Source organism: Oreochromis niloticus, linkage group LG22, assembly GCF_001858045.2.
Source record: "Oreochromis niloticus isolate F11D_XX linkage group LG22, O_niloticus_UMD_NMBU, whole genome shotgun sequence".
Lineage (NCBI taxonomy): Eukaryota > Metazoa > Chordata > Actinopteri > Cichliformes > Cichlidae > Oreochromis > Oreochromis niloticus.
In genome coordinates, this window is record NC_031985.2 from 21,906,657 (window position 1) to 21,931,899 (window position 25,243).

At 41.0% G+C, this 25,243-nt stretch overlaps 1 protein-coding gene across 1 annotated transcript; it reads right to left on the bottom strand.

Moving 5' to 3' along the window:
• Nucleotides 1-2,487: 2,487 nt before the first annotated feature.
• Nucleotides 2,488-24,327, bottom strand: tinagl1 (tubulointerstitial nephritis antigen-like 1). Its single transcript, XM_005478558.4, has 12 exons — nt 23,826-24,327; nt 21,110-21,420; nt 19,286-19,352; nt 14,151-14,243; nt 13,944-14,058; nt 11,407-11,533; nt 11,050-11,200; nt 10,779-10,965; nt 9,806-9,851; nt 8,928-9,051; nt 6,236-6,281; nt 2,488-5,629 (listed from the first exon to the last, which is right to left on the bottom strand). The coding sequence occupies exons 2-12, from the start codon at nt 21,411-21,413 to the stop codon at nt 5,462-5,464; spliced, it is 1,428 nt and encodes a 475-aa protein (XP_005478615.1). The 5' UTR covers nt 21,414-21,420; nt 23,826-24,327; the 3' UTR covers nt 2,488-5,461.
• Between the last annotated feature and the right edge of the window lie 916 nt (nt 24,328-25,243).

The following is a 25,243-nucleotide window of genomic DNA, read 5'->3' on the forward strand; positions in this document are numbered from 1 at the left end:
CATCAAAGTAGCCTTGACTGATCTACTGAAGAGATGACGTCTTATACCGATGCTGGAGCTCTTTGATGGTCTGTTTAGCATGTTTTTAAAAAGTCACTGCAGTACAGTTCTTTTTTTTAGTCACAGTAACAATATAGAGGACAAACAAAACTAATAAAGCTATAACATGACTGATACTGTTTTTACTAGTGTAATTTGTTACTAGCTTAAGTTTTTTGTGGAAATCTCACCAGGAGATGGCAGCACTAAAACACCACAGAAGTCCTAAGGTAGTCAGATTTGATGAGGAATGTAGGGCCACTGTATTAAATATCAAATCGGGGATTAAATACCTGGTAAGGTTGTAGTTTTTGTAGATCAGATTTTTATACAGTCACTCCTTTAACTTTCAGCACCACAAACTAATGGAGCCACATTTCCCATCTGGAAATACTTTTTATTAATAGGCAAACTCTACTCCAGGAATGTATGTAATGCAAAAATATTAGTCCACAAAGCAAAGAACAGCACATCAAACCTCTGTGGTAAATATTCTTGTCTCAGGGTTCCCCCTAAAGCTATCTGATTCAATACATCTGACAAAGATTTCCCCAATGTTCTTTATTGGGCTGTTGTTTAAAGGCAGAGCTTAGCCTTTGATTTTTGACATCCCCTTAAGGCTTGACAGCTCATGGAAAACTAGAGGGAGATTGTTTGTGTTTGTGTGTGCAACAGGCTACAAACAGCAGAATAGATTTAGAGAAGAACGCCAAGCTCCCAGACCGGGGCACACACCAGGGCAGGGTCCACAGCCAGCGATTGTTTTACTGCCTTTGTCTTTACTAACTGCTTCCGTCTTTTTCTTGGTACTCATCCACTTCTCGAATCAGCTGAAAGGAAGAGAGCAGGAGCTGTTCAGGTAATGAATGCTTGGCTACTCAATGACGCAGAAACAATGAGAGCAATGTAAACAGTCGGTGGACAGATCCCTTGGTCCAAGTTTCCATACTTGGTCACCCGTGGCTGCTGTAGAGAGAGAAGCTTTGTAATATTGTGTGCTTTTCTCCAGATTCTTTCATAACCCTCTGTGAAGCTTTCACCCGACTCAGGGTTTACAGTCTGTGGTATGACTTGGAAATATTTTTTTTGTTTTTATTTTAAGGACTTGCAATGTTTATTTAATACAGTCCTGCAATGAGACTTTTTTATAGCAGCAGAGTGAAACAAAGTAAGAGAGTAAAGGGTACTGACATATTTTTATTCATCTATCTGTACACACATTTAAGATTTAAGGTTAACATTTGTAACCAGAATCAAGAGAGGTTTATTATCAAATGAAAAGGTTATTAAACTGGTAACTACACATGGTGGAAACAAAAATGCAGGGGAGGTCGCCCCTCTAAGGTGTCTGCTCATAAAATGTTTGCTGCTGTCACTGAGAGCACCTGGAAGGTTTTAGGTTTCACTGACACAACCTGATGATTTATGTGACAACATCTCTAGTAAATCTGACTTTGCAGACGTGTTATTTCTCTCACATCAAACACACCATCCTTTTGCTCTCAGTCTGTTGGGGGATTTTGAAGATTTTTTTTTTTTTGCACAAAGAGGCATCAAAAACAAGGCAAGGGGGTCCAACAGGTAATCAGAATATTTGATAAAAAAAATAATAAAAGCAGTGCAGAAAAGTGGCATGCAAAACACTGAGTACATTTTAGATTAATGTCTATCCACATTACATGAAAAGTGACACTACACAAGAGCCTGAAACGTCTATCTGTACTGAATCATCATTTTTTAAGTGGTGAAAGAAGCATTCAGACCCTCTACTTAAGTAAAAGTCATAATACTATCAAAAGAAAAATAGCATGAAGGTCGAGATCAAAATGTACTTTACATGTACCCAAAATGTATGTAGGTTTCATGCAAAATCCTATACGTTAGATTATTGGATCAGAAATATTGATTCATTAATGTTCATGTCTCTTTAATGATGGCGATTGTCTAACTAACAGTCCAACTTTATATTAACATGTGAAACAAATATAGTATAAACAGACATTCTGGTTTGAAATTATTGGGCCATTTTACAAAAAAATTAAAATACACATTCATATATTATTCTGAATATCTTTTTATAAATGTTCTGTGGATTTTGGCTTCAAATTAAACAAGATGGAGCACATGAGCAAGAGCCAAAGGTCTCTTTGCCCGGGTCGTCCACCGACTGATTGCTAGTTATTGCCCTCAGAGATGGAAGAGTACGCTGACACAGCGCGACCTTATAAAAACTGTCCTCGTCCCACCCCGCCACATCGTGCGGGGATTCATCCTAAACACCCTGTGCCAGGTTCCTGCTATTGCTGCTCACTCATTACTCTCACCGTCAGCTTACAGTCATGCGTGCACAGTAAGTATGAAACGAGATGCGTCTTTGATCGCTTCTCGGTCCCTGAATGCATCTATTTTTGTTACACTGTCATATTTCAGGGGCAAGTTACATGGACGTGGTTTTAGAAAGACTTTATTATGCAAGTGAACACTAATGCGGCATTTCACTTAGCAGACAACACGAGACAAAGAAATAATGAAACATTTCACAGGCAAATAAAGAAGAAAAAACTATATAATTTAAACAACTTGTATAAATAAAAGTCTACACAGCAGTGAATATGAAATGGTTCATTTTACACTAAATACACATTTTCTGAGTGAAAGCCTGCTGCTCGTGTAATTGGAGAAAGCATTTTGGTTAAAAGTAAGATCAATTTCTGTGGCACATATTTGGAGTTTGCAGTGAACCTTCTGCAACTGTAATTGGTCCCATATGAACCTTGATAATATATCAATAAAATCACAACGTTAACTTTTTGAACATCTCCGTGTGATAAGAGAGTTTTTAATATTTTATGTTTTCTATATATTCAGTGTCATCTATTGCATTTTGGTTAAAGCTAACAACTAATCCAAAGAACCACTAAGTGAACGTAATGCAGGAAAACGAGCATGATGATAGGAGGTTTCTGGTCAACAGAAAAATAACAATAAATCCAGCTTTGGTCAAATCCCACTGCTCTCTCTGCTTTTTATGTTTGTTTGTTTTTTTGTTTAAATCAAGCCACTGATATGCACCTTTTCACACAGACCTGTTACTGACAGGTAGCCAGGACTGCAACACACCTATATATAACAATTTAGCAGCTAGCGGCTTTTATTAAATCAATCCTTCCTTCCGTGTAAAGGATTTGTCCACAAGCAAAAATGTAGACTTGATTGATCCTTCTTTGTGTTAATGACATAATCATTTCCACTCCAGGACAAGAAGTCCAGTTTCATACTGTTTTTGGTGTATTTTTATTTACTGTCAACCTTCTGTGCACCTCATGTCTCTTGATCCTTTCTGCAAAGCAACGATTCTTTCTTTTTTTTGTTTTTTACAATGAATGACGAACACGCAATCGACTGCTAATCTCTACCCTCTCCACCACATTGCACATTGCTTGAGCATCCAGACATTTCTCTTTGCTTTTATATTCATCCGCCAGTTCACGCCTGAAGGAATCAATGGAAAGGCCTTAAAGATCACAAGACGTGACGATGTAAAAATGAAAAATCCTTTTGAAATTGTTACTGAAGCAAACCAGGGTGTAATTTCAGGCATGCGGTAATAACACGCTGTGCTTTGCTTTTCAAGTGAGCCTATGATAACAATGAAACTGAAAAGAAAAGCATATATTTCAAATGGAGCTATCTCAGTTTGGTCTTACAGTTCCAGCAGAAAACGATAAAAAAAAAAAAAAGTCACAACAAATAATGAGAACATAAAGTCATACAGCTCATCTGTTGAATCTGTGTTACAGTGTTACTCTGAAGTGGCTTTATATGTTTATTACCTATCAGATGCATGAAGCTAAACACAAACAGCGCAGCTCAGACTGGCCTTTAGCAGCATTATCGCACGTCGCTCAAGCTCCTCGCCGTGTTCAGTTTCAAGAATGCAGAAGAAGAAAAGCAACGGAGTCATGAGTGGGTTAAGAGAATTTCTACATACAGTACATTGTAAAACAAGTAGTTAAAAAAAAATGTAAATGTAACTGCAGCAAAAGAAGAAAAACATCTTTAGCTCAAATTGTAACAGTGTACACAGAACAGAGTACATTAAGAACATTATACATACTTCCTATTTTCATCTGCAGCAATCAACTCTGGTTTTTTTGTGTCTGTTTTTTTTAAGGTAATACAATCTTTAAACTCAGCAGACATCAGTTTTTAATTTAGTAAAATATTAGGACTGGGGAAAGCAGCATGGCTTTTTAAATCTTAATAACTGTCACAGAGACTTAACCTAATTTTATCTCTGCCACAAAAAAAAAACAACCCAAAAAACAAATTATCCACAAAGTTTGACTTAGTAGCTCAAAACTCAAAAACTTGGAATTTTGGTCACGCTTTTTAATAATGTCACACTATTAAGGATTAGGAAGGTATTAGAAAGTGCTTGATTCACCATTTATATAGTAGATATAATAGATATATTATGATATGATCATGAGTATGATTATGATTATTATTAGCAGTGATATCTGTGCATGGTGTTAACACATCTGTATTTATAAATGACATAATAAGGAGGAGTAAGAATATATAAATGATGAATTAAGCACTTGCTAGTAGCGTACTAAAGGGCCAGGATTGTGCCTGTTTCATTGATATTTCTTTAAAATATCTCACAGTTTTAGGAGTAACTGTGACTTTCCTTGTAATCTTACACTTTTAAGTCATCTTGTGTTTCCAGTGTCAGATTCTACCTTTTTACTGGAATGTGTGAGAAACCCTATAGCCTCCAGCTACTAACTCTTTACAAGTGCCCTCTCTGAAAACAAGAGAACGGGTCAAGCTACGCCTCTGTTTAGCTGACAGGTAAATGTCAGGAAGGTCATCAGTGATATATTGTTGAGTTACATGGTTTAGAAGGGTGTGTCTTTCTAAAGGTGTCTGACGTCTGATATTTTAGCTCTCAGATTCCCTCTTTTCCAAGCCTGTCTGGTTATTACAGGTTTTGAGTTATAAAAAACTGAAGAAAAACAAGATCACATCCTTCGTCACCCATCTATAACATGATAATGCTTCACCAGATATTATACTGAGGATTCTGGGATGTGTGGTCTTTGGAGCAGTAGGTACCTGAGTTGCCTGATTGCAAGGCAAAGTAAAAGAACTTTAGCTTAGTTTGTCGTAGTTTTTGGTGCCATGAATCTTGAGATACACAGTCGTTCTATTAAAAGGCTACAGAGGGTGGAGAACAAGGTTCTGTATCGATCCCCAGAGTAAACTAAGGTGTAAAAAAAAAAAGAGGACTCTAAGGCTCACTTTATGGCCAGTAAAGGGGATGCGATGGCCCGCGACGCAGCTGCATAGAAAGACCAACTGTAGTTCGGACAATAATACAGGTTTTAATAGGGTTTTAAGATCTGCAGTGTCTTTAAATGTGCCTGCGGTGATGGTGGTGATGGTGGTTGTGCATGTCTTCCATTGAGATTCTGCCCCACACGCCGATCACGAATGTTTCGATCTCACACTCGTTTTCCCCACGAACAATCCGGAAGTAGCCGTTTTCACCCCAGTTCTTTCCCCAGGAGTTGGCGGCAATCTGGGGGAAATAAGATCAGACTAACTGTAAAATACAATAAAACTTTTAAAGATGACAAAAGGTTTTATTTACTAATCCCTACACCTCACCAATGAGGGGAAAAAACAGCTTTTTACAACAGACTTTTTAATTTAATATCGAATAACCACTTATAGTAATTAAGATACTGTTTGTAAACTTTAATCATATTAAAAAGAAGTTTTAACTGTTTAATCATTAAAACATATTGCCTGTGCTACAGCAGCAGGGTTTTTCAGTCAATCTTTTTAAAAGGGACCTATTACACTTTTCCTTATTTCCTGCTGCTCAGTTTGAAACTCATTTTCTACTCTTGTGTCGAGCTGACATCAGCCTGAAACAGACATCCTTATAGGATCATTTCAAGCTGGGATGAGGACTTGCAAACACTTTAAAAACTCAATTTGTGGAAGCCAGGAGAGGAGCAGCCAATCAGAAAACAGCGGCCTTTTAGAGTGGGAGGATAGAGAGTAGATTTAAAAGTACTCATTTTTATTTTAAGTCTAAAAAACAAAAGTAAGGAGCTGGAAATGAGCACTATGGGCTACCTTGAACTACTGGTAAAGAAGGTGTAAAGTGAAAACTTACCCAATATTTTCTTGATGTTCCATCAACATTTCTGTCTTCTCCCCACCTAGTGCACAGATCAGAGATGATAGTGAATTAAAGCGCATTAAAATTAAAGTATAGCTACGTCTTATTAGAGCTGTAAAAAATAATTTAAGATTTAAGACGAGTCATGCTTTACTTTGTCTCAGATATGCTCAGTGAAAAGCAGATATGCAGGGTTCAAAAGTTGGAAAAAATAAACTTTCCCCTTGTTAACAACATCCTGAGTATTTATAGCTGGACATCATTTTGTTGCACTTCTACATCATTCCAATACAAAGAAACACGGAGTTCCCCTCTTCATCGGGCATAGGTCACAGGGAAGAGGAACAGCACCTCAGCTTCGTCAGAGCACCGACACAGCAAAACACGAGCAGCCCACAGGCACACTGAACTTTATCTTTACCTTCTCCGGTGGCTGTGGCTTTGTTCTCAGGAAACCCTGGCAAAGGTCCATAAATTCCCATCATGCCATACACTTTGGTCTTAGCATAGCTGCTGCCAACCCCTGCCGTTTCTGCTTGTCATGATCAAAACAGTCCTAAAGTCAATTCTCATCCTGTTTTTCCACACCCGGCCTTTCATTTCCCAATAGACTCCCGGACCCCAATCGGTTGTTATCTTTTATAAAGTAAAGGAATGCTGGGAAATACACTGGACGGCCTCAGGCCCTGCCAACTCAGTAGCCTGCCACCAAAACACTGGCAAACTGTGCGAGGCTTCATTCAGTCTAAAATAGACCCTGGCTGGTGTTTGTGAGCATTGTTCACACCTGTATACAAGTGTGTGACCCCGTATGTTTACTTGTGTGCATACTTATTGGTATAGAGAGAGGCAGACAGAATCAGACCACTGCTGATCTCTTATCGGTCTTCCAATCAACTCACTTGCTCACTTGGGGACAATGATGGGCATACCGCTGTGCCCATGTACCCCCGCCCTTGCCCAGCGCCCCTCATCCCAGCCCTGACCTCTCCTCTCGGGCACTGATCCCCCTCTCTCTGTCCAGTGCAGTCAGGATCAGCACCCCAGACAATGCTCTTTCCGCCACAGTGGACCTCAATGCTATCTCCACAAACTTTCCCAGGCCCTGGGCTTAAATGAATACACAGCTATGGGATTTAGCCTATGTAAACATACTGAAGCTGGCAGGTTTGGAGCTCAAAACACTGTGCCTTCCACAGCCTCCATCCATCCCTAAACCTGCGCCGCAGCTACAGCCACATCCACATCCAGCCAAACCACATCCAAAGCAGTCAGAAATCACAGCAGTTGTAGAAGGAGGCTGAATCCTCATCCTCACCATCATCTCACACTGTGCATACCTCCACAGTTTACTGACAATGAAGCTGCAGAGATGTAATTACACTCCAGAGGGTGTGGTTCTAACACGAGCGTGATAAGAAAACACGAATGCTTGAAGAAAACTGAGAAAACTGTGTAGGATTTAAATAAGCTAAGTACAGGTTGGAGGATGACAGAATTTATTTATTTTTTTTTTTGGGGGGGGGGGGTATCCTACATGTGCTCATGCTTATGCATGAAAGAAAAACTACAGACAGTGAAAGCTTTGAGAAGAAATTGCTTCTGTCATAATGCAGAACTTGCATGTTTGCTGTTTTTTTGACACTCAGGTAAATGTTTACCTACAGTATGATACACACCCACACATCATTGGATGAATTAGCCGGTAATTGGGGTTTTATTATCTCACATAGAAACTGGATTAGCCGGGGATCGATCTGACAACGTTCCAATTACTGCCCATCTCTGACAGTCAAATGTTAACAAATACCAATTACTCAGAACCACTGTCACAGTTTAAAAATGTAAACTGAGCCTTGAGAGTGCCAAATATATCAGTGACATATGTCAAAGGCAGCTGGATAAACTACAGCCTGTAAAATATTCAAAAGCAAATAGCAGTTTATTCATCTTAAAGGTCAGAATATTTAATAAAACAAACCATAAAATAGTATCAGTCTGTCTGGAGTCTAAACTGATAAGAGGAATATTTTTGGCTTAAGTGTTAAGAGGAGTAAAAGAAAGGAAGTGGGACAGTCTGACGGCCAGATGAAGAGTGATGATGGAGACATCACAGAGCCAGAGAAATGCACGGCAGTGGGTGTGGGCAGGCAATCCAGGTGTGTCAGCCGTCTACCTGCCTGCATATTTGCGGTTGTTAAAGTGACTAGATGGGGGGGCAGGGGGGACTGTCTGGGGCAGATGAAGGAGTGGAGCCAAGGTGTGTCTCCGAGAGCAATAGTCTGGAAGGGAGGGAACGCTTATTCACAAGCAGACAGCTGGCTGTGTGCAAACACACGTGCAAGTGGAGCTTTGAATCAAACCCAGTACCAACAAGGACTCAATTAAAACCCTGATTCATCCTTATTAAACAACTTCTGAAGAGATAGGGCCACTGCTAAGCATGTAGCAACAGTTAAACCAGACACACTCTGGTTAAAGATGTAGAAAAGGTGAAAGCTTTTGTCTAGACAGGAGTCAGGTAAAGAAAAAAAATAGATAATTAAAACCTGGTGAGTTTATTTTAAGCCCAATCAGGTCTGTATAAGCATGTCTCAGAGCCACATTGTGACAAAGCATGATGGTTCACTAAACGGGGGCAAAAATATGAAATGTTTTGGATTGTCTCGGTATTCTGGCAACTTACCCGGTGATCCTGACTGAGTGTGTGCCATGTTTGCGGTATTGCGGTGGTTTAGTGAAACTGACATCTGTGTGTTTGTAGATCCCAGTCTTATAGACAAAGAAGTCCTCGTGGACCTCCATAATAGCTGCAAGAACAAACAAGCACGGAGAATTAGAAGGCGGAAATAACCTGCATGAGTGCACACACACATTTTGATTAGCCATTTCCCAAAACTATTAAGCAATTTCACCAAACAAATTCTGATTTCCCCCCTGAGTCACACACCCAAACATCAGAGCTGGTTTGTGTGCGTGTGTCAGTGTAAGCTGCACATGGAAGCTATGTGTGACTTTCTTATTCCAGCAGCTGTTTATGGATAAAAGAAGAAAGTTTTTAAAGCTTTATCGGCACTAGATGCAGTGTCCCCTGGTTGAGAATATAATGTAGACTTTCACTCTTTTCAGCAGACACACACAAAGGACCAAACACACTCACAACTTTCTCAAAACTCTTCCTGCCTGGACTGTTGAACAATAAGCTGGCACATGCTCCCATACACACATGCACACATCCCACGACACGTGACTCCTTTATTCAAGTGTACTTGACAGAGGTCCAGATGGGCTCCAGGCAGCTAGCCGCGCTAATATAGTAAAGTCAGATCAACCCTAGCAAGCCGCGGAGGCCGCTCGTTTCTGACGGGGTGACTGGGGTCAGAGTTAAAACTCTGGTCAAAATTAAGATGAACGGGTTAAATATGACATCAGCCTAGGTCAGATACTTCAAGCTGTGTGTGTGTTTTAATTTGTGACAAGTCACACCCACGTGGGAGCAATGTTGACAGTAAAATACAAGCATATTTGAGGAAGACATACACACACAGAAAGGCATCGCGTTACCTTGCACGGGGCCATTATCCATAATCTCCTTCATAATCTCCTTTTCCTAAGTGAGACGATAGAGAGAACGATTTATAGGCAAAGGAGAGTGAGACAGACACAATGATCATTACATGTCAGTGAAACAGAGAGGATAAAAACAACCCCCTGGAAGTTAAAAGTCAGATAACAAGATTGAGTTCAGCAGGGCCCCTTGGTCTTAATGCTTGGCTTATTGACTTCACAGGCTATCAAGAGACAGGAACAACAGGCTGTAATGATTTTGAGAAGCATTAGCCGTCACTTAGCCCTGACGGATAGCTTCTGGTGGAAACCACATGTTGGCTGCTGCTCAGCGGTTGTCTGAATTGGAGAAGATCCATGCAGCAGCGTGGAGACACTGCTTCGGGAGGCAGTTTGTGCAAATGTTACATGATACTAGTGCATGGGATGCAGAGAGGGCAGGGATAATGTCTCCATGAAGTGATTTAGATTCATCCACCCATATTAGCAACCAAAATAGAGATATTTTACTGTTTTTATTATTCTACTGAAGGATGGGGGCTTATGTAACTCACTTCTGTCTCTGAGCATAAACAGATGACAAGTAGAAACACTAATATGAAGAGGAAATCTCATTTCGGATTAACCTGCTGGTCCTGAAATGATAGCAGATAATGCGTGTTGTCTTTAAATTGGTGTAATTCACTCACTGCGGTGTTTCTCAAGGACAGCCTTTCCAAGTCATCGTACTAGAATAGTTTATAATTTAGTTTTATACACAAAGCTAACTCTTCAGTCCTGAATCCTACCTCCTGAAATATGGAAAACAAGCAGGTACACACACACACACACACAAAAAAAAAAAAAAGCACACCCCACTGCCCTTCTACAATCTCAGACTCATTCCCAGGTGAGCCAGGCACACCATGGCTGATCAGTGTAGTTTTGTGAATGAGAGTGGATGTTTTTGTGTACACTTTCTTTCGCTTACATTGGATGAGAGCCTGTAGGGTGGCGTGGACTGGTAGATGTCGTTGTGGTAGTTTTGCGTGTTGGGGCATCGCTGCGTGGCTTGCCTCTTCCCTCGTCCAACTGAGCGGCTCTGCATCATGCAGCGACCCACCTCTGCCGGCGTTTGGTGGGGAGGTTGATATGGGTAACAGTCTTCTGTCACAACTCTGAGGGAGGGATGGGAAGATGCAAGTCACTCATCATTCATTCACGAGCAGTAATAACTTTGTCTGGGATGAAGGAGGGCTTACCCCCTACGCCGAAGATACCACCAGGCTCCATCTATGCGTCCTCCGGCACAGCCTCCCTGGTTGCGTGTGTCACAGGAAATAAGATTTTGGGGAGATAGCCGAGGAGTCATGTGGCCCATGGACTGGATGGAGATTCTGTCTGATGCCACAGCTGGTGGCAACAGAAGCAAACGCATAAACATGAAAATAAAATTATACAGTTTCATGGTGGAAACTTCACTTCACAAGAAGAAACTTGAGAACTAAAGAACTTCTGTTTCCTAGTTTTCATGCACGCTTGCATGTGACACATTTTAAGGATATTTCTCTACAGTTCCCCCATTAACCCTACAGATGTCATTTTCCCTAAGACAGCACCTGCTGTTGAGAAGGCCCAGGAAGCAGCGCAGTTGCCCTGATCGAGCGGTTCGTGAATCTTCCCCGGCCATTTCTCTGCTGAATTGAAGTAGGGCGGCAGATTGTCGGTCTGAGGATCCATGTTCATCTGCGAGAAAGAAAGAAGTTTGTTCGTTCTTGCTTCAGCTCCATTTTTTTTGCATCAAGTTTAATGACTGTTACTCTTTCACAGGAGAGCAACCCACAAAGAAAACATTTATATTTCTCAGTAAAAGCAGTCATTATTACCAACTGACAGTCCAAGATGTCTGACATGAAGTTATAGGGAAAAGAAAGGAAACGGTATTTAAAAACAGCCTAACATTTACCTGCAGCAGCACGGGTTGTTTGAATGTGGTGTCAGGTAGTGTAGTGTAACTGGCCACAGCAGAACACAAACTGAAGGCTGCAATTAAAATACTTGTGGGCAGCTTTGTAATACAAGCTTGGATCATGGGCAGATTACATAAATCTGCTAATCAAACGCCACATAAAAAAAAAAGATTTCTTTACAACCATTTGAACCAGAATCCATTTCTGACGTTGCAGAATAGACAGGACCCTCTGAAGCCAATCCTCTTTGTGAAACAACGAGTCTCTTTGGTTATATTAGGGTTTCATCATGATGATAATCTTCTGTTATAGAGTGTAACTGTCTCCCTGATAGAGCGCTTTCACTCAGAGATACTCCATCATTTAATCGCCACCTATTGTCAGATGCTCTCTTCATATCTCCTGGTATTATGTGATGAACATACACTACAGCTAGCTTCATCTCTTTCTCTCTGACAAAGACTCTGGCTGCCCGTGGTGCATTCCACTGCTTAATGGTGAAGTATTCAGAGCACAGACGGCCACCTGATACATCACTAAGGAATGTGCTGCTGCTCAGAGATTTGGAGCTCTGGCAGGTCAAAGTGCAAAAAGCACCTGATCCGAAGCCATCAAAATGCTGCATTGCGTGCGTTTGACACCAGTACGCAGAAACAACAGGAAAGGGGAGAGAGTGAGAGTTTTGTGAATGGGCTGTGATCTGATTTGTGGCACAGGCAGCGGAAGGAGTAGGGGGTGTTACAAAATTTCAAGGAGGGATGGATGCACGCAGGGCAAAGTAGGGAGGCGCAGACCCAAGAGGAAGTCTTGGGTCTGCGCCTCCCCACTTTGCCCTGCGCCTCCCCATGCAGGGCAAAGTGGGGAGGCGCAGACCCAAGAGGAAGTCTTGTCTTTATTCTCAAGGCATCTTCTCTATGTGATGTTTTGGTTGCGTCTTATGTAATCTTTCTGGGTAAAATGTAAACAAAGACAGAGCAGGCTGAGGTCTCCAAACAGAGAGGCCGTTACATACCAGCAGGCCACCACAGTTAAGTGAAGCAGGTTTTGATCAGTGCTCACTTGTTTGTAATAGGTTTCAAGCGTGCAAGAGCTTGTAAAAAAAGAAGAAAAAAAGAAAAGTAAAGATATGAGTAACTTTTTCTTTTTATTCTCACCTGTCTGTAAAACTTCCTGCTTCCACCCACATCCCAGCTCTTTATGTCATACACTCACACAAGTGGGAAACGGAGTTTGTGACTAATTCAGCATATGTTCCTATCATGACTACAGAATAGAAACGATAGTTCTTTAAATTCAGCGTTGATCAAATTTCATACACTCTGATTTTAAAAACTATTTCTATGTAATATTTCAAATGTCTGTGTTTAAATACAAAAATTAGCAAACAATGTATAAAATACCAATCTTTTCTGTTGCCAAATATTAGGAATATTCTTTCCCATGAACGTAAATCTCTATTTTACTTTTTTCCTGGTATTCATGAGTGAATAAAGACATGGAATATATGGTCCAGCCAACCGGTAATCCAGCGATTCACTGCTCAGGGAACCTGAGTATGCACGCTAACCACTTGGTTATCAAATCACTCCATCGTACAATTCTGAAAATATCTAAAGACCTCATTTTGGTTTTCTCTCCATAGTTATAGTATTAGTGGAATCAGGAGATTAATGATATGTTATCCGTATGTTATGCCTTTTGTCGTTTTTAAGTGGAAAGTCAGCGTTTAAGAAGTTACAGTTATATTCTTAAAATTCCTGTAGGGATATATCAAGGGCACCTAAGTGAATTTAATTTAATTTTATGTAAAACTCAGCCAACAGCTCAATGTGTTTTATATTGCAAAGTAAAGATCCGACAATATTAGAAAGAAATCCCAGCAATCACACAACCTTCTATGAGCAAGCATCTGGTGAAAGTGGGAAGGAAAAACTCCCTTTTAACGGGAAGAAACCTCTGGCAGAACCAGGCTCAGGGAGGGGCGGAAATCTGCTGCAACTAATTGGAGGAAAAAGAAGAAAGGGCAGAGAGAGGCAGGACAAGAGCCAGACTACAGGTGAGAGATTTAAATAAGGAGTCCAATCAGTGAAGTTTTGTATCTGAGCCTTTAGAAAGTTCACCCATATATTTATTTTTCTAATGATGATTTGATGATTTAATGATTTAATGAACGAAGAGTCCTGTACCTGAATCTCATTCATGTTCATGACTGTTCTTGATGGTCTTTGTGTGCCCAGTCGGTAGCGGATGCCTTCGTTCAAAGTCATGCCATACAACTCACTGTAGTTAGCTGCCTTCCACCTGAAAACAATATGAAAGAGGCAGAAATCACATGTGTTTTTAACTACAAACAATGTATTGTAAGTACATGTCTATATTTATTTGTTTCTTACCCATAGTTTCCTCTGTTGACGGCTTGGATAATGTCCGGCTCAATCAGACAGGCGTTCTGTTCACACTCCCAACGTCCAGAAGTCCCACATGTACTACAGGAGACAAAAACAGTTGGTAGGGGACATTCAAAGAAACTACAAGTGCCTGTAAAAATGTGTATTTTTATGCTACAGTCACTAAAGTCTATTAAACAAAGGCAAGTGAGCAGAGGCTGAGTCGATTTCCCAAATAAGACATAAATTGAAAGAAGAATGTTAGCAGCCGGAAAAGGCTGGAGAAATTATGGAGTGGGATGGTTAAAAATGAAAAGCTTAGATTATTCAACCTTTTAAGGCTGCAGAATGCAGATCCATTTTTATTCGGCAAAATGGAAAATAAGTGAGCAGGATATTAAAGATGACACACAGATGTTTACTTTGGAGATGCTCAGAAACAGAGGATTTACTTTCTGATGACTCACTGCCGAGAAGTGTGCCTTTGTGTGTTTGTGTGTGGTAATACAACATCAGAATGGAAAGGCTTTAAAAAAAACCAAACCCAAACATATACAAGCAGTTCCCATCGCTATCACGCGTATTATAGTTGACAATTTCCAATGCACAGGTAGCCCTCCTGTATGTGTGCTCCCCTCCACCCCAATCATACCTCAGTCAGCAGTATCCGTCACTGGGTTATCGCTTCAATCACTTGCCTCAAAGCTGAGATAATGCAGAGTGGATCTGTTCAGTGTTATCTTTTTACTTGTACATCCAGTATGCACCAGTGGATGTTTTAGCTATTTCTAATATATTTTCATGCACATGACATGTTTCAGATTATTATTTTAAACAGAACCCCCCGACACACACACACACACACAAATCCTGCATAAATGAAACGGAGAAAACAACTTCATATTTCCCTATGAAACATAGAAAAGCACGAAAAAGAAATGCATTCTCAAATGTATAGCAGATTTTCACTGATAAATGTATTATTGCAAATTATTAATATTAAACACACTTTACATGTCTTTAAACCATTGCCTGTTTTGTGCAAACCTTGTTTTTAAACATGCTATAAATAGCTGTGTATCATACGACACATTGAGCTTGCTCGTATTTTTGTTCTTGTGACAAACTCAGTTTTAAAAATACATCAAATGTGCTAAAACTATAAACTGTCTGTGCAATTTTAAACAGACGGATCCACATATGAGTAGACGGTAAAATCTAGACACTTAATTTAAACCGAGGTGACATATACATAAAAACAAAACCAGGAACATAAAGATAAAGCAGCTAAAGTTCAACTGCTAAGAGCTCAAATACAGTCTGGCAGGGAACAGCGGAAGCGTATGAGACAGACAGGTAATTAGGTGATAAGACACGGTGAAACAAGACAGAGGGCTGTAAGTAAAGTCAACAGAAGTGAAATATTGTGATCTTAAAGTCAAATTGAAACAGAAAGAAGAATGAGTGTGTGTAAAGTGACTATATTTTTGTCTTTAACAGTCACATGATCAGCAGCAGTGTTGAGGATGTGAGCCAAACAATAACAGGGGGGTTTCTCAGATAATTATGTAGCTAGCATGAAATGTTTTACTACCCAGGACCATTACTAAACAAATGCGATGTGTGTGACTGAAGAGGAATTTGACCTCTTCAGTCACACAGAAACCTGCAGACGGTATTCCCCTCTCAAATGGCTCACTTTCCTGCTGGGACACATGTGCCACGTTCATGTTACATTAAAAGGTTACACCAGTGTGTTTTTGCTCAGCATCCTACAGGGACCATCTGATGGCTTTTGATTGGTTCAAAGCAACTGCGACCTTTCACCTCTTCCACCCTCCAGCAGGAATAGAGGCATGCAGCAGCACAGTGCCATTAGGTCTGCGATAAACACACAGGGATAGGCTTGATTTATGGAGATTGAGGGACAGAGTGGGACTGAATATAAAATATGAGGAATCTGAGGACATATTTAACATTCCCCGTCACACTCCCCATTTAAGATCTACTCGCCTGAGAGAGCATGGATAACAGCTAGACAACACAACGTGTAGTATCTCACCATATCTGGCCATTGATGCTTCCAGATCAGTCGGAGCTGAGCCATGTTTGTGTGTGTGTGTCTGCAGATACGATGCATCTACGCCATCTGAGCAAATAAATAAACTTAGAAAGTCTATGCTGGCATTGGCTGTTGTCCCATCTGACATAACGAGCCAACAGACGAAAGCAGCTGCCAAATCAAATTAGAGATCAACTGCTCCTTCAGGCTGCTACCCCAGAGACCATCTTTGAAAGGAGAGGTCGCCGAGGTTCAGATCTTTCGGGACAGATAACAAGTTATCGGGATGCCAGCAGATCTGTAAATAACCAGATTAGCTAGAAATCCCATCGAAAAGCTGACACATACTGTATTATACGTTAACACTCACAACAGTAAATATAAGCGCAGGCTGAATACGCGACACTTTTTAAAAAGCAATCTGCGGATGATTAATTTTGTGCTGCACAGACAGATGATGTTTATACTGATTGTGGTGCTGATGTCAAAGCAAAAGTGCATTACGTGCAGCTGTTAAACCAGTTAGTAATTAGAACAGTTTCCCTTTTCTGTTCAAATCAGCAAAGAAACACAGGCGGTACAGATAAGAGAATGCAGGGGCGCTGCTAATGAGAGCCTCGGGAGGGGGGAAAGGGCGAGAGCCGTTTTCTGAAAGAGCTGGAAGGACATGCATTTTAATAAGTGGAGGGAGTGGGAGTAGGAGAAGCATGTCCGCGCGTATCCGTCCCAGCCAAAGTTGTGGCGTAAATTTTCAAACTCCTGTGTGTATTGGTTTGATAAGCATGTGTGAGAGCACATGATACCGAGACTCGCTTGTTTTCACAGTGAACGGGGGAGTTAGCACATTAATGCTGGTTTTTGGGAACTGGAACACCAGAGGCTATTTTTAAACAACCGTGCAATGTGGGTTTGCTCAACCTCCACAAGACTTTCCTCAAGATAAAAATGGGACCCCCGCCCTTTATCAACTTCCATCAACTGTATTCCTTCCTAATTGCTGCCGTGATAAGATTGATACACAAGCACACACACACACACACACACACACACACACACACTTTAAAGAGCAACAACTGACACAGACGTGAGAAACCGGCGTGGAGGACAGGTGCGGAATTCAATTTCCGCTGCTCCTGCCTTCACTCACTTAACCTCCCTCCACACTCTTGGGAACTACTACACAGCTCCTTGACTGCAGCTTCTATCATGCAGAAAAATGGCAGCCGTCGCACACAGACTCCGTTCCCCTCAGGGTGCTGAAGATCACTCAGACAGAGATACTTTGCTGTCACTTAGAGTTAATCCACAATGCTCTTTGTAGAAGCTCCTGACTTCATGTCAGGGTAGTAAAGTGAATTAGAAACACAGTGAATTGGAAAAATAATACAGGACTGTCAAGGAGATTTACTCAAGGAGTCAATTACAGAGAGCTGTATTACAGTGTACAGAGTTTATTATAATGTATTAAAGCAGAGTGGTTTTCTATCTCTATTAAAGTAGACTCAAAAACTTAACTGGAAAACTGTTTCAGTCCTGATTCAGTCTATCAGGTCACTTAGAAAGGCAAATGCAAACCTCTCTTCTTCCCAAGGGAGAAAAATAATTCGCATAAGGGCTGTCTAAGCTTACCACTAGGCTATCCTATAATTTATAATAACAGAAAAGCCTTTGGAGGACAGGCAGTAGTAAGTTTGAAAACAAGGATCTACTCCTCAAAAAAAATCTTTGTCCTCATAGACATGAAGCAATGATTCTGAGTAAAATGCAACTCAAATATATAAAATCAAAGGTTTATTTATTCAAATAATTAATCATTAAGGGAAAAAATGCTTGGTATACACTCAGCTATAGCAATCAAGCTAATTATCTTTTGTGCTCGTGTAACAAAGTTACATGGGAAATTTACACGTTATCAAATTATTTAAAGTCAGCATTTTGGGCATAAGTAATTTTTGAGTGTGTAACAGAGTGCTTAGCAGGTGTGGTTTGTAGACTGTATACAAAAGATGAACACCATGACATCCTTTAGTTTGATTGAGAGGTGTCAATAGACCAAGTAGCCTAAAAATACCCTGCTTTTTCTTCTAATTTCCTCCAGATGGGACCAAAATTTACAAAATAAACTGCATTTGGTATCAAGTAACACTTTTAGCGAGGGATTGAGAGTAAAATCTGAAGTTAAACAACAAGACAGACATCTCTACAACTGGGCTTCTATTTGCAGCCAGAGCAGTCACCCCCTGCTGGCCATCAGACAGAATGCAGCGTTAAAACACGGATTCACATTTCAGCCCCAGAGGCTACATCCATCTTTTATATACAGTTTATGATGGAGGTGTGATGGAGAATCACCAGAAGTTATTACAAGGAATCCTAAGGTGGAAATGATCTCTAAACAAAAAATCATAATGAGCTGAGATATTTCATTTTTTAGGCCTAAAGTCATTTCTCTTATTTGGACCAGAGCCCTAAAACTAACACGGCTTACCTTTCATCTTATCTTATCTATACCGGCGCATTTCATACGGGCATTTAAAAAAACTCAACAAAATGATGCACACAGAGCTGGGCAGGAGGAGGCAGACAGAGTTTCAGGTGCAGGTGACTAAAGCTCATATGTGAGTAAGGATCATGTGATCAGCGAAAGATTTTCACTCAAAACAAGGATATAAAAATGAATAATGAACATTACTCCACAAAGCCACCAGCATAGTTAGAAACACATGCTGTGCAAAGGCACATTTTGCAACCTACAGCTTCATTTTAAACTGTGCAAATCCCCACAGCTTTTAGGAATACCAAGCGCTGCACGTCAGAGAGGGACTCAGAGAAACTTGATGGTAAAGACAGATTTTGCAGCTTTTGTAAAGCCAAATCCATAAAAAAAAAAATTCCCCTCCAAATGATAAAAAAAATATTACATGCATATTTTATATAATGTGTGGTGTTTACACAGGTTAAAAAAAAAACTGGAAACCTGAAAATGTTCAAACTTAAAGATACTTTAGGGGGCAATTAAAGGGAAAACTCTTGATTTAAAAGGCAGAAAGAATGCATGGAAAAGGCGGGGTGTACATACCATAAATTGCAATTTTCTTTGTATGTTTGCCCCGTCAAGAACGTGTTTCCATTTCTTTCACAGGTGCCTGAGAAAAGACAAAGAGTGGCAATTTAATATACGCAGGTTTGATGTGGCTAAACAATAAAGATCCTACCGCTAATCTCAACAAAACTACGCACAGTCTCAATCACAGAGACACAAATGAGACACATACTGTACATGGAGGCTTAAAAGCACACATACACACTTGACATTAATAACACAGTAACCACATTCCTTCACTTGCAACCACAGTAAAAGTTAACAGCAACTAGTCTTAGCAGTAACACACAGAATATGTGAGGTCTAAGGAGCTCTAAGCCAGTAATCCAGTGTAGGAATGTGGCGTTAGCTTCTTTCCTGCCTTCCCAGGCTCTCGTCATGCTTTAACCAGCTTACGCTCCACTGCACCAACTCTACTGAGATAGCGTGGAAACCCCCCACTTCCATCTATAATTAAACATCAAAAATTTTTCGAAATTTGGGAGTTGCACACCCTGCGCTGTCACAACCCCAAAAGTGGCCCATCTTACTCGACTGTTAGAACGTTGGTGTTTTGGTGACAAGCTTACCTAAAGTGGAAGATGCTGTCAGTGGGGACTCCATGTGGAATTTAAGGCATAATCTGGCTGAGAATTTACAGTGTGAGCAAGTTTTCCCGGCCTCTGGTGCGAGGCCCCGAGCCGACAGTGTGATCTGTGACTGATGCTCTCACAGCTGTCTCACCCGGTCTATCGTAATTCAAATTACTGCAGAGCTTCAGCAAATGGCAAGTTACACATTAATACAGAAGGAATGTGTGCAGACTGAACATATGTAATGGTTACCGTGACATTTTTCGTATAGCATTCCTTCAGCGCAGACCGAGTGAAAAACACAGTAGCAGTTAAGAGGAAAGACCGATCGTAACAGTGTGTCTTTCAGTGGCTTCCCTCCACGCTGACTGTGTGATCAAACATGCTTGCGTGCACATGCTTGTACGTCGGACCTCCTTATCGAGCACGGCCCACATACCTGCATCGACCTCTCTAACTTTGTAGTCCTGTACCCATTGTGTGGCCGCATACCCCACATTCTTTCTCCTGACCTCCATTCATCCCTCTACACACCCCTCCTCCCACCGTCGTGGTTAATAAGAAGCCTACTGTTCCCTACGCTGCTCTCAGGTAGCCCTTTGCCTTTGCTGGCACATTTCACACTTCGGCAGAGAGGATGGTGCTAGAACTGTGAGGGGAGTCCAAATGTAGTCAACCAACCAGTAACACAGGTGAATGAACAGGAGTTTAATCTGCAATACAATTAGATGCTATATGTAGATGATTTAAGGGACAGGGAACGTACAGATAATTATTATGTTTGATGAAATATAATTTGACTTTCCTTTATTATTATTATTATCATCATCATCATTATTATCATCATTATTATTATTATTGTTGTTACATCTGTTATATTAATACTGTTGTTTACCCTCCCACGCTGTGATTAATCACACAGAGAAGAGACATTAGAAAGATCAAAAGTTTCTTAAGAAACATTGGTATGATCACTTCATATAAATGCTGTAACAAGCTGAAGCTTTTAAAAGAAGGTTAACATGAAAGCAGGTATGCAATTCTAATCCATTTTCAGCATATTAGGGGTGTCACGCTGCTTTCCATTGTGGCCCAGCGTGGTGCTTGTCAGAGGGGTTTCCTGCAGCTCTCTGACAGAGTTTAACTAACAAAGACATGCCCACACACTCACACACATGGCTGCAACACTTTCTGATGCCCCCATAAACGCATTTGCACCTTCACATACCAATGAAAGGTGGCTGCACGCCAAGACAGTGACCCCAGAAGTCGGGGCAGCAGTCGGACACAGTGCGGTTGCAGAACAGGTCACAGTAGCAGATTGTGTCCAGGTACGGCACGGTGCACAGATCGTCTCTGCCAGGACAGCAGCCTCCTCTTCTCTGGCAGTAGGAGCCAAACGGGTCTCTGATGCCGCCAACATGGAGTGGACTGGCAAGGTCCCTCTTGGTCCTTCTGGAAAGGATTCTGTCTGCAGTGCCTTCTCCCACCACCAGGAGTAGCACGGTCACAGTCAACAGGATGAGCTTCATGATAAACCTGCAACAGGGAGGGGGCAGAAATTTAAAATTTAAGAGTTGTGGATAAAGGCAGTGTTATCCAAGGCATACCTCTGCATGATGCTCGTTATAACAGACAATCACAGGCCTGTGATAGCCACTTTTCTCAAGAAGACACACTTCAAATGCTCCACTCTGCAGGGGGAAGAGCAGCAGAGTGCAGCAGAGTAATTGGGCATTACTGCTGCCAACTTCTGAGCAGTTCATATAAACAATGATGCACACACACATGCACGCACACACACACACACACACACACAGAGGAGAAAAGTTTAAATGGACTTGGCAGCACATGGTTTAAATAGAAACCCATGTGATCCTTGGAGATTGTCTATTTATTTCCTCAACTTTCCTTTTAAACCGCCAAGACAAACAGCAGCTAAATATGAAAATACACACAGCGTGATGGAAAACATCATCTCAGTGGCAAAGATTATGTTATCAAATATGTTGAACGGTGCATGATGGGCAGGTTCTCTGACATGTGTATATGCACATGTAATACCTTCAATGCCCACGTTTAGTCTGTTTGTCCCTGCTCAAGGTCTCGGGATTATTAAAGATCAAACAATCCCGTGCATTGTTTTTTGTTTGTGTTGGTCTCAGGTCACTGGATAGGGGAGTCTCTGCAGGGTCGGACCAAGAGGAGGGCTTGCCCCCGCTGCTTACATAAACAGCATCATTAATTATCCAATCAGATCTCTGGGCACAATGGACCCTGTGCACATAAAGCACAGCTCCGGAAAAGGCCTTTGCTCTGCTGTTTTCTGCATGACTGTGCCTTTACTTGGTGCATACACACACACACACACACACACACACACACACAGTAACATATGGCAGTGTGGGATGGGCAGGTCTTGTCCTTTACACAAGTGTTTTGTTGTGGTAGACTTTGAGCAGCAATGCAATAAAACACCAGCCAGTCTGCTCATCATGCTGGTGACGTCTTTAGGTCAAGCTAAAGCTAAAAAACTTCTGCAGAGAGCATAATGCAGCTGCCTTCAGAGGCTCTTCTTTATCATCTGTAGCTTCTTTACACAAATTAGATTAGATTGTTAAGCTATAAGAACATATTTTGCTCAATTGCTTACTTAAATGAGACAGTATTTATAGATTTAGTCCATATTACCGTGTAAAATATCCTGTTAACACCCAATATTTCAATCATACGATCCTGAGAAAAAGATCTTAAAGCTTTCAGTAATGTCACAGATGGCATATGGTCCATCAGGGCTCCAGACAGCTGTAGCCAAGCTATTGATCCTCCACTTCAGCTACAGGACAGATGAACCCTCAGTAAGGGTTACCCGCTCACTTTCTAACACACACACACTATAGTGCATGGACACATAACACAGTGGCAGATGAGACATGCAGGTCAGTGTCAGCAGCTTCAGGACCACATTCGAGTTCATAAATCTGAGCACTAATTTCATTCCACAGCAGCACTTTTTTTTCCTTTTTTTTATGCAAACAATATAAACCATAAATACATTAATGCATCAACATATTTTTTATTTTTATGCTTCACTGCTGATGAACAAGAAATTAAAACCTATCATCCAGTGATTTGTGGTGGAAGTAACTCATACAAACTTTTCAGCAACGAAGCAAAAGAACCTCCAAGGCTAGGGATATTTTAAAAAACAACAACAACAACAACAACAAAAAACATAAAAACAAGGGCCAAATCTTGAACTGTAATTAAGGTGAAACAAACTTTCAGCTGCTTACACACGTGACTCGATCACTTCTTTCCCAAGGTTGAACTTTGACATATTGCTGCAACACCCAGCAGATAATTCATTCTTCAGTGTGTCGCTATAAAAGCCCTCTCAGCACCATTTTTCCTGTGTTACACAGTCCTCGACTATTCTCTGCTCAACTGTTTGAAAAAACTAAAAACTGAAAAACACCAAGCTCGATTTTTAAGGGGGAGTGGGTTGGATCGTGTATAACACCTTACAGGTGTCCAGTGAGGACTGCACCTCAACAGGTGAGTGAAGAGATTACTGGTGTCTGGAGCGGCCACTCCACCTGAACCCAACAACCCTCCATTAAAAAAAAGAGAGACAAAACAGCCTTCCGTTGATATTAATGTAGCTCTAATGTGCCCAACACACCCTGAAGATAAATATGTCGTAACAGCAAAGGCTTGACTTACCAATGCTCTGCAATAAATCTAAGTAATTATACACAGAAAGACTAAGAACATGGAAAGTGATGACAATCCTCTGAAAGAGAGCTTAAAAGTTTCCTCTTCTTCTGTTTAAAGTAACTTGATAATAGTGTAAGCCAGACTGTGACGCTCAGGCTGCACCTGCCTGGGGTCTAACAGAGAGCTCCTGCTGAAAAGTGCAGAGAAACAGAAACTGCTGTTACCTTGAGTTTAGAGAGAAATCCTGGTTTTTTAATCCAGTAAGAAACAGCTTTTTTACTGCTGGTGTGCTGCTCAGGAAGTCCCTCACAGGTAGAGAGAGTTTAGGTAAAGGTCAGCCTCCTTTTCTCTGTTCCTCACTCTCTCACAGGATCTGCTCTGACAGTCTCGGTCTTCTCTATATACAGGCAACAAGCAAGCGTAACCACTCCCCCCTCCAGCCTCTGGCTTGTCCCCTGCTTCACTGCCTCTCCCTCAGCAGCTCACACGCACTTTTGCCTTTCCCTTTGACTCCCACAGGTTGACTATCTCTGCATGCTTTTCCTCTTCTTATCAGACTGGAGCCTGCACAGTGAACTGGCTTGCACTCGGGCACATCTCTGTTCACGTCACTGCTTCTCTCAAATTTTCTTCCCACTGTCGCTATCAGTAGCCATGACCTCCCCCTTCTTTATCTGCGACTTTTCCCCACACAGGGAGGTGGACGCCATTGCACGTCCCCTAGCGGCCGCAGGTTGAGTAGCTCCACCTATCAGCCACGAAATTATGGAGCCAGAGGGAAACCTCCCTCCTTCTAGAAAGTTACAGATGAGTCTCCGGAGGTCAGGTTTTGGTACGCATTGTCGGAATGTGAGAAATATTGCGGATGTTTTTTTGTTTAGTTTTTTTGTAAGATGATGAATCTGTTTGCATCATCAGCCTCTTGTTTTGTAACATCTCCCTCTTTCCAAACAAAATAATTTCAGTGAAGGAATTTGATTTATTAAACAAATGAAGTTCATGTCTATAAAAAAACAAGTTTGACTTTATTTTCTTAAATCTTAATATTGTGTGGTTTCCTGAGCAGTGAACACAAACAGGACACATTACACAGCTACAGTGAGTGAATGACAAATGTTTAACCCTCTTCTATATTTGGTAACCAATGTGCTGAATGTCAGCTTTCCTTAAGTTTATGAAAGTACATAAATGACATAACTGCTTCTGCAGAAGAAAGCTGAATAAGGTTTTACTGAAGTGTGGCGGTGGCCCAGAAAGACCCAGCTGACCACTTTTGGGCTGATCAATAAGCTAAAAGCTGAATCAATAACTGACACCACATGGTGTTGGACAGGGTGGGTGAGGCTGCCTCAGAAAATGAAAGAAAACACTGAACACACAAAGGCACTGCTTTGCTTTTCATTCATCAACTTGTAGAATATTTAGAAAAACATGAAAAAAATGCTTTATTACTGAAAAATATCCATAAAACAAACAATTGTTTCCCATTTAATAAGTAAAAGAAAAGAAAAATCAAAGAATCTTCTATTACTACAATAACAACTCCTACTAATAATAATGATGATGATAATAATGATTACCTGTTAGCTACAGAGTCGCTGCTTGCTGCCAGATTTGGCAGGTAACTACTTAGGGCTCCAGG

Bases quoted from the DNA above. Each gene is read 5' to 3' on its own strand.
- tinagl1 (XM_005478558.4), bottom strand. From the start codon at position 21,413: ATGAAGCTCATCCTGTTGACTGTGACCGTGCTACTCCTGGTGGTGGGA. The intron at 14,059-14,150 runs GTAAGAAACAAA...TATTGTTTTCAG, and splicing joins GTCAACAGAGGAAACTATGG to GTGGAAGGCAGCTAACTACA. The intron at 6,282-8,927 runs GTAAGTTGCCAG...TCTGTGCACTAG, and splicing joins CACTCAGTCAGGATCACCGG to GTGGGGAGAAGACAGAAATG.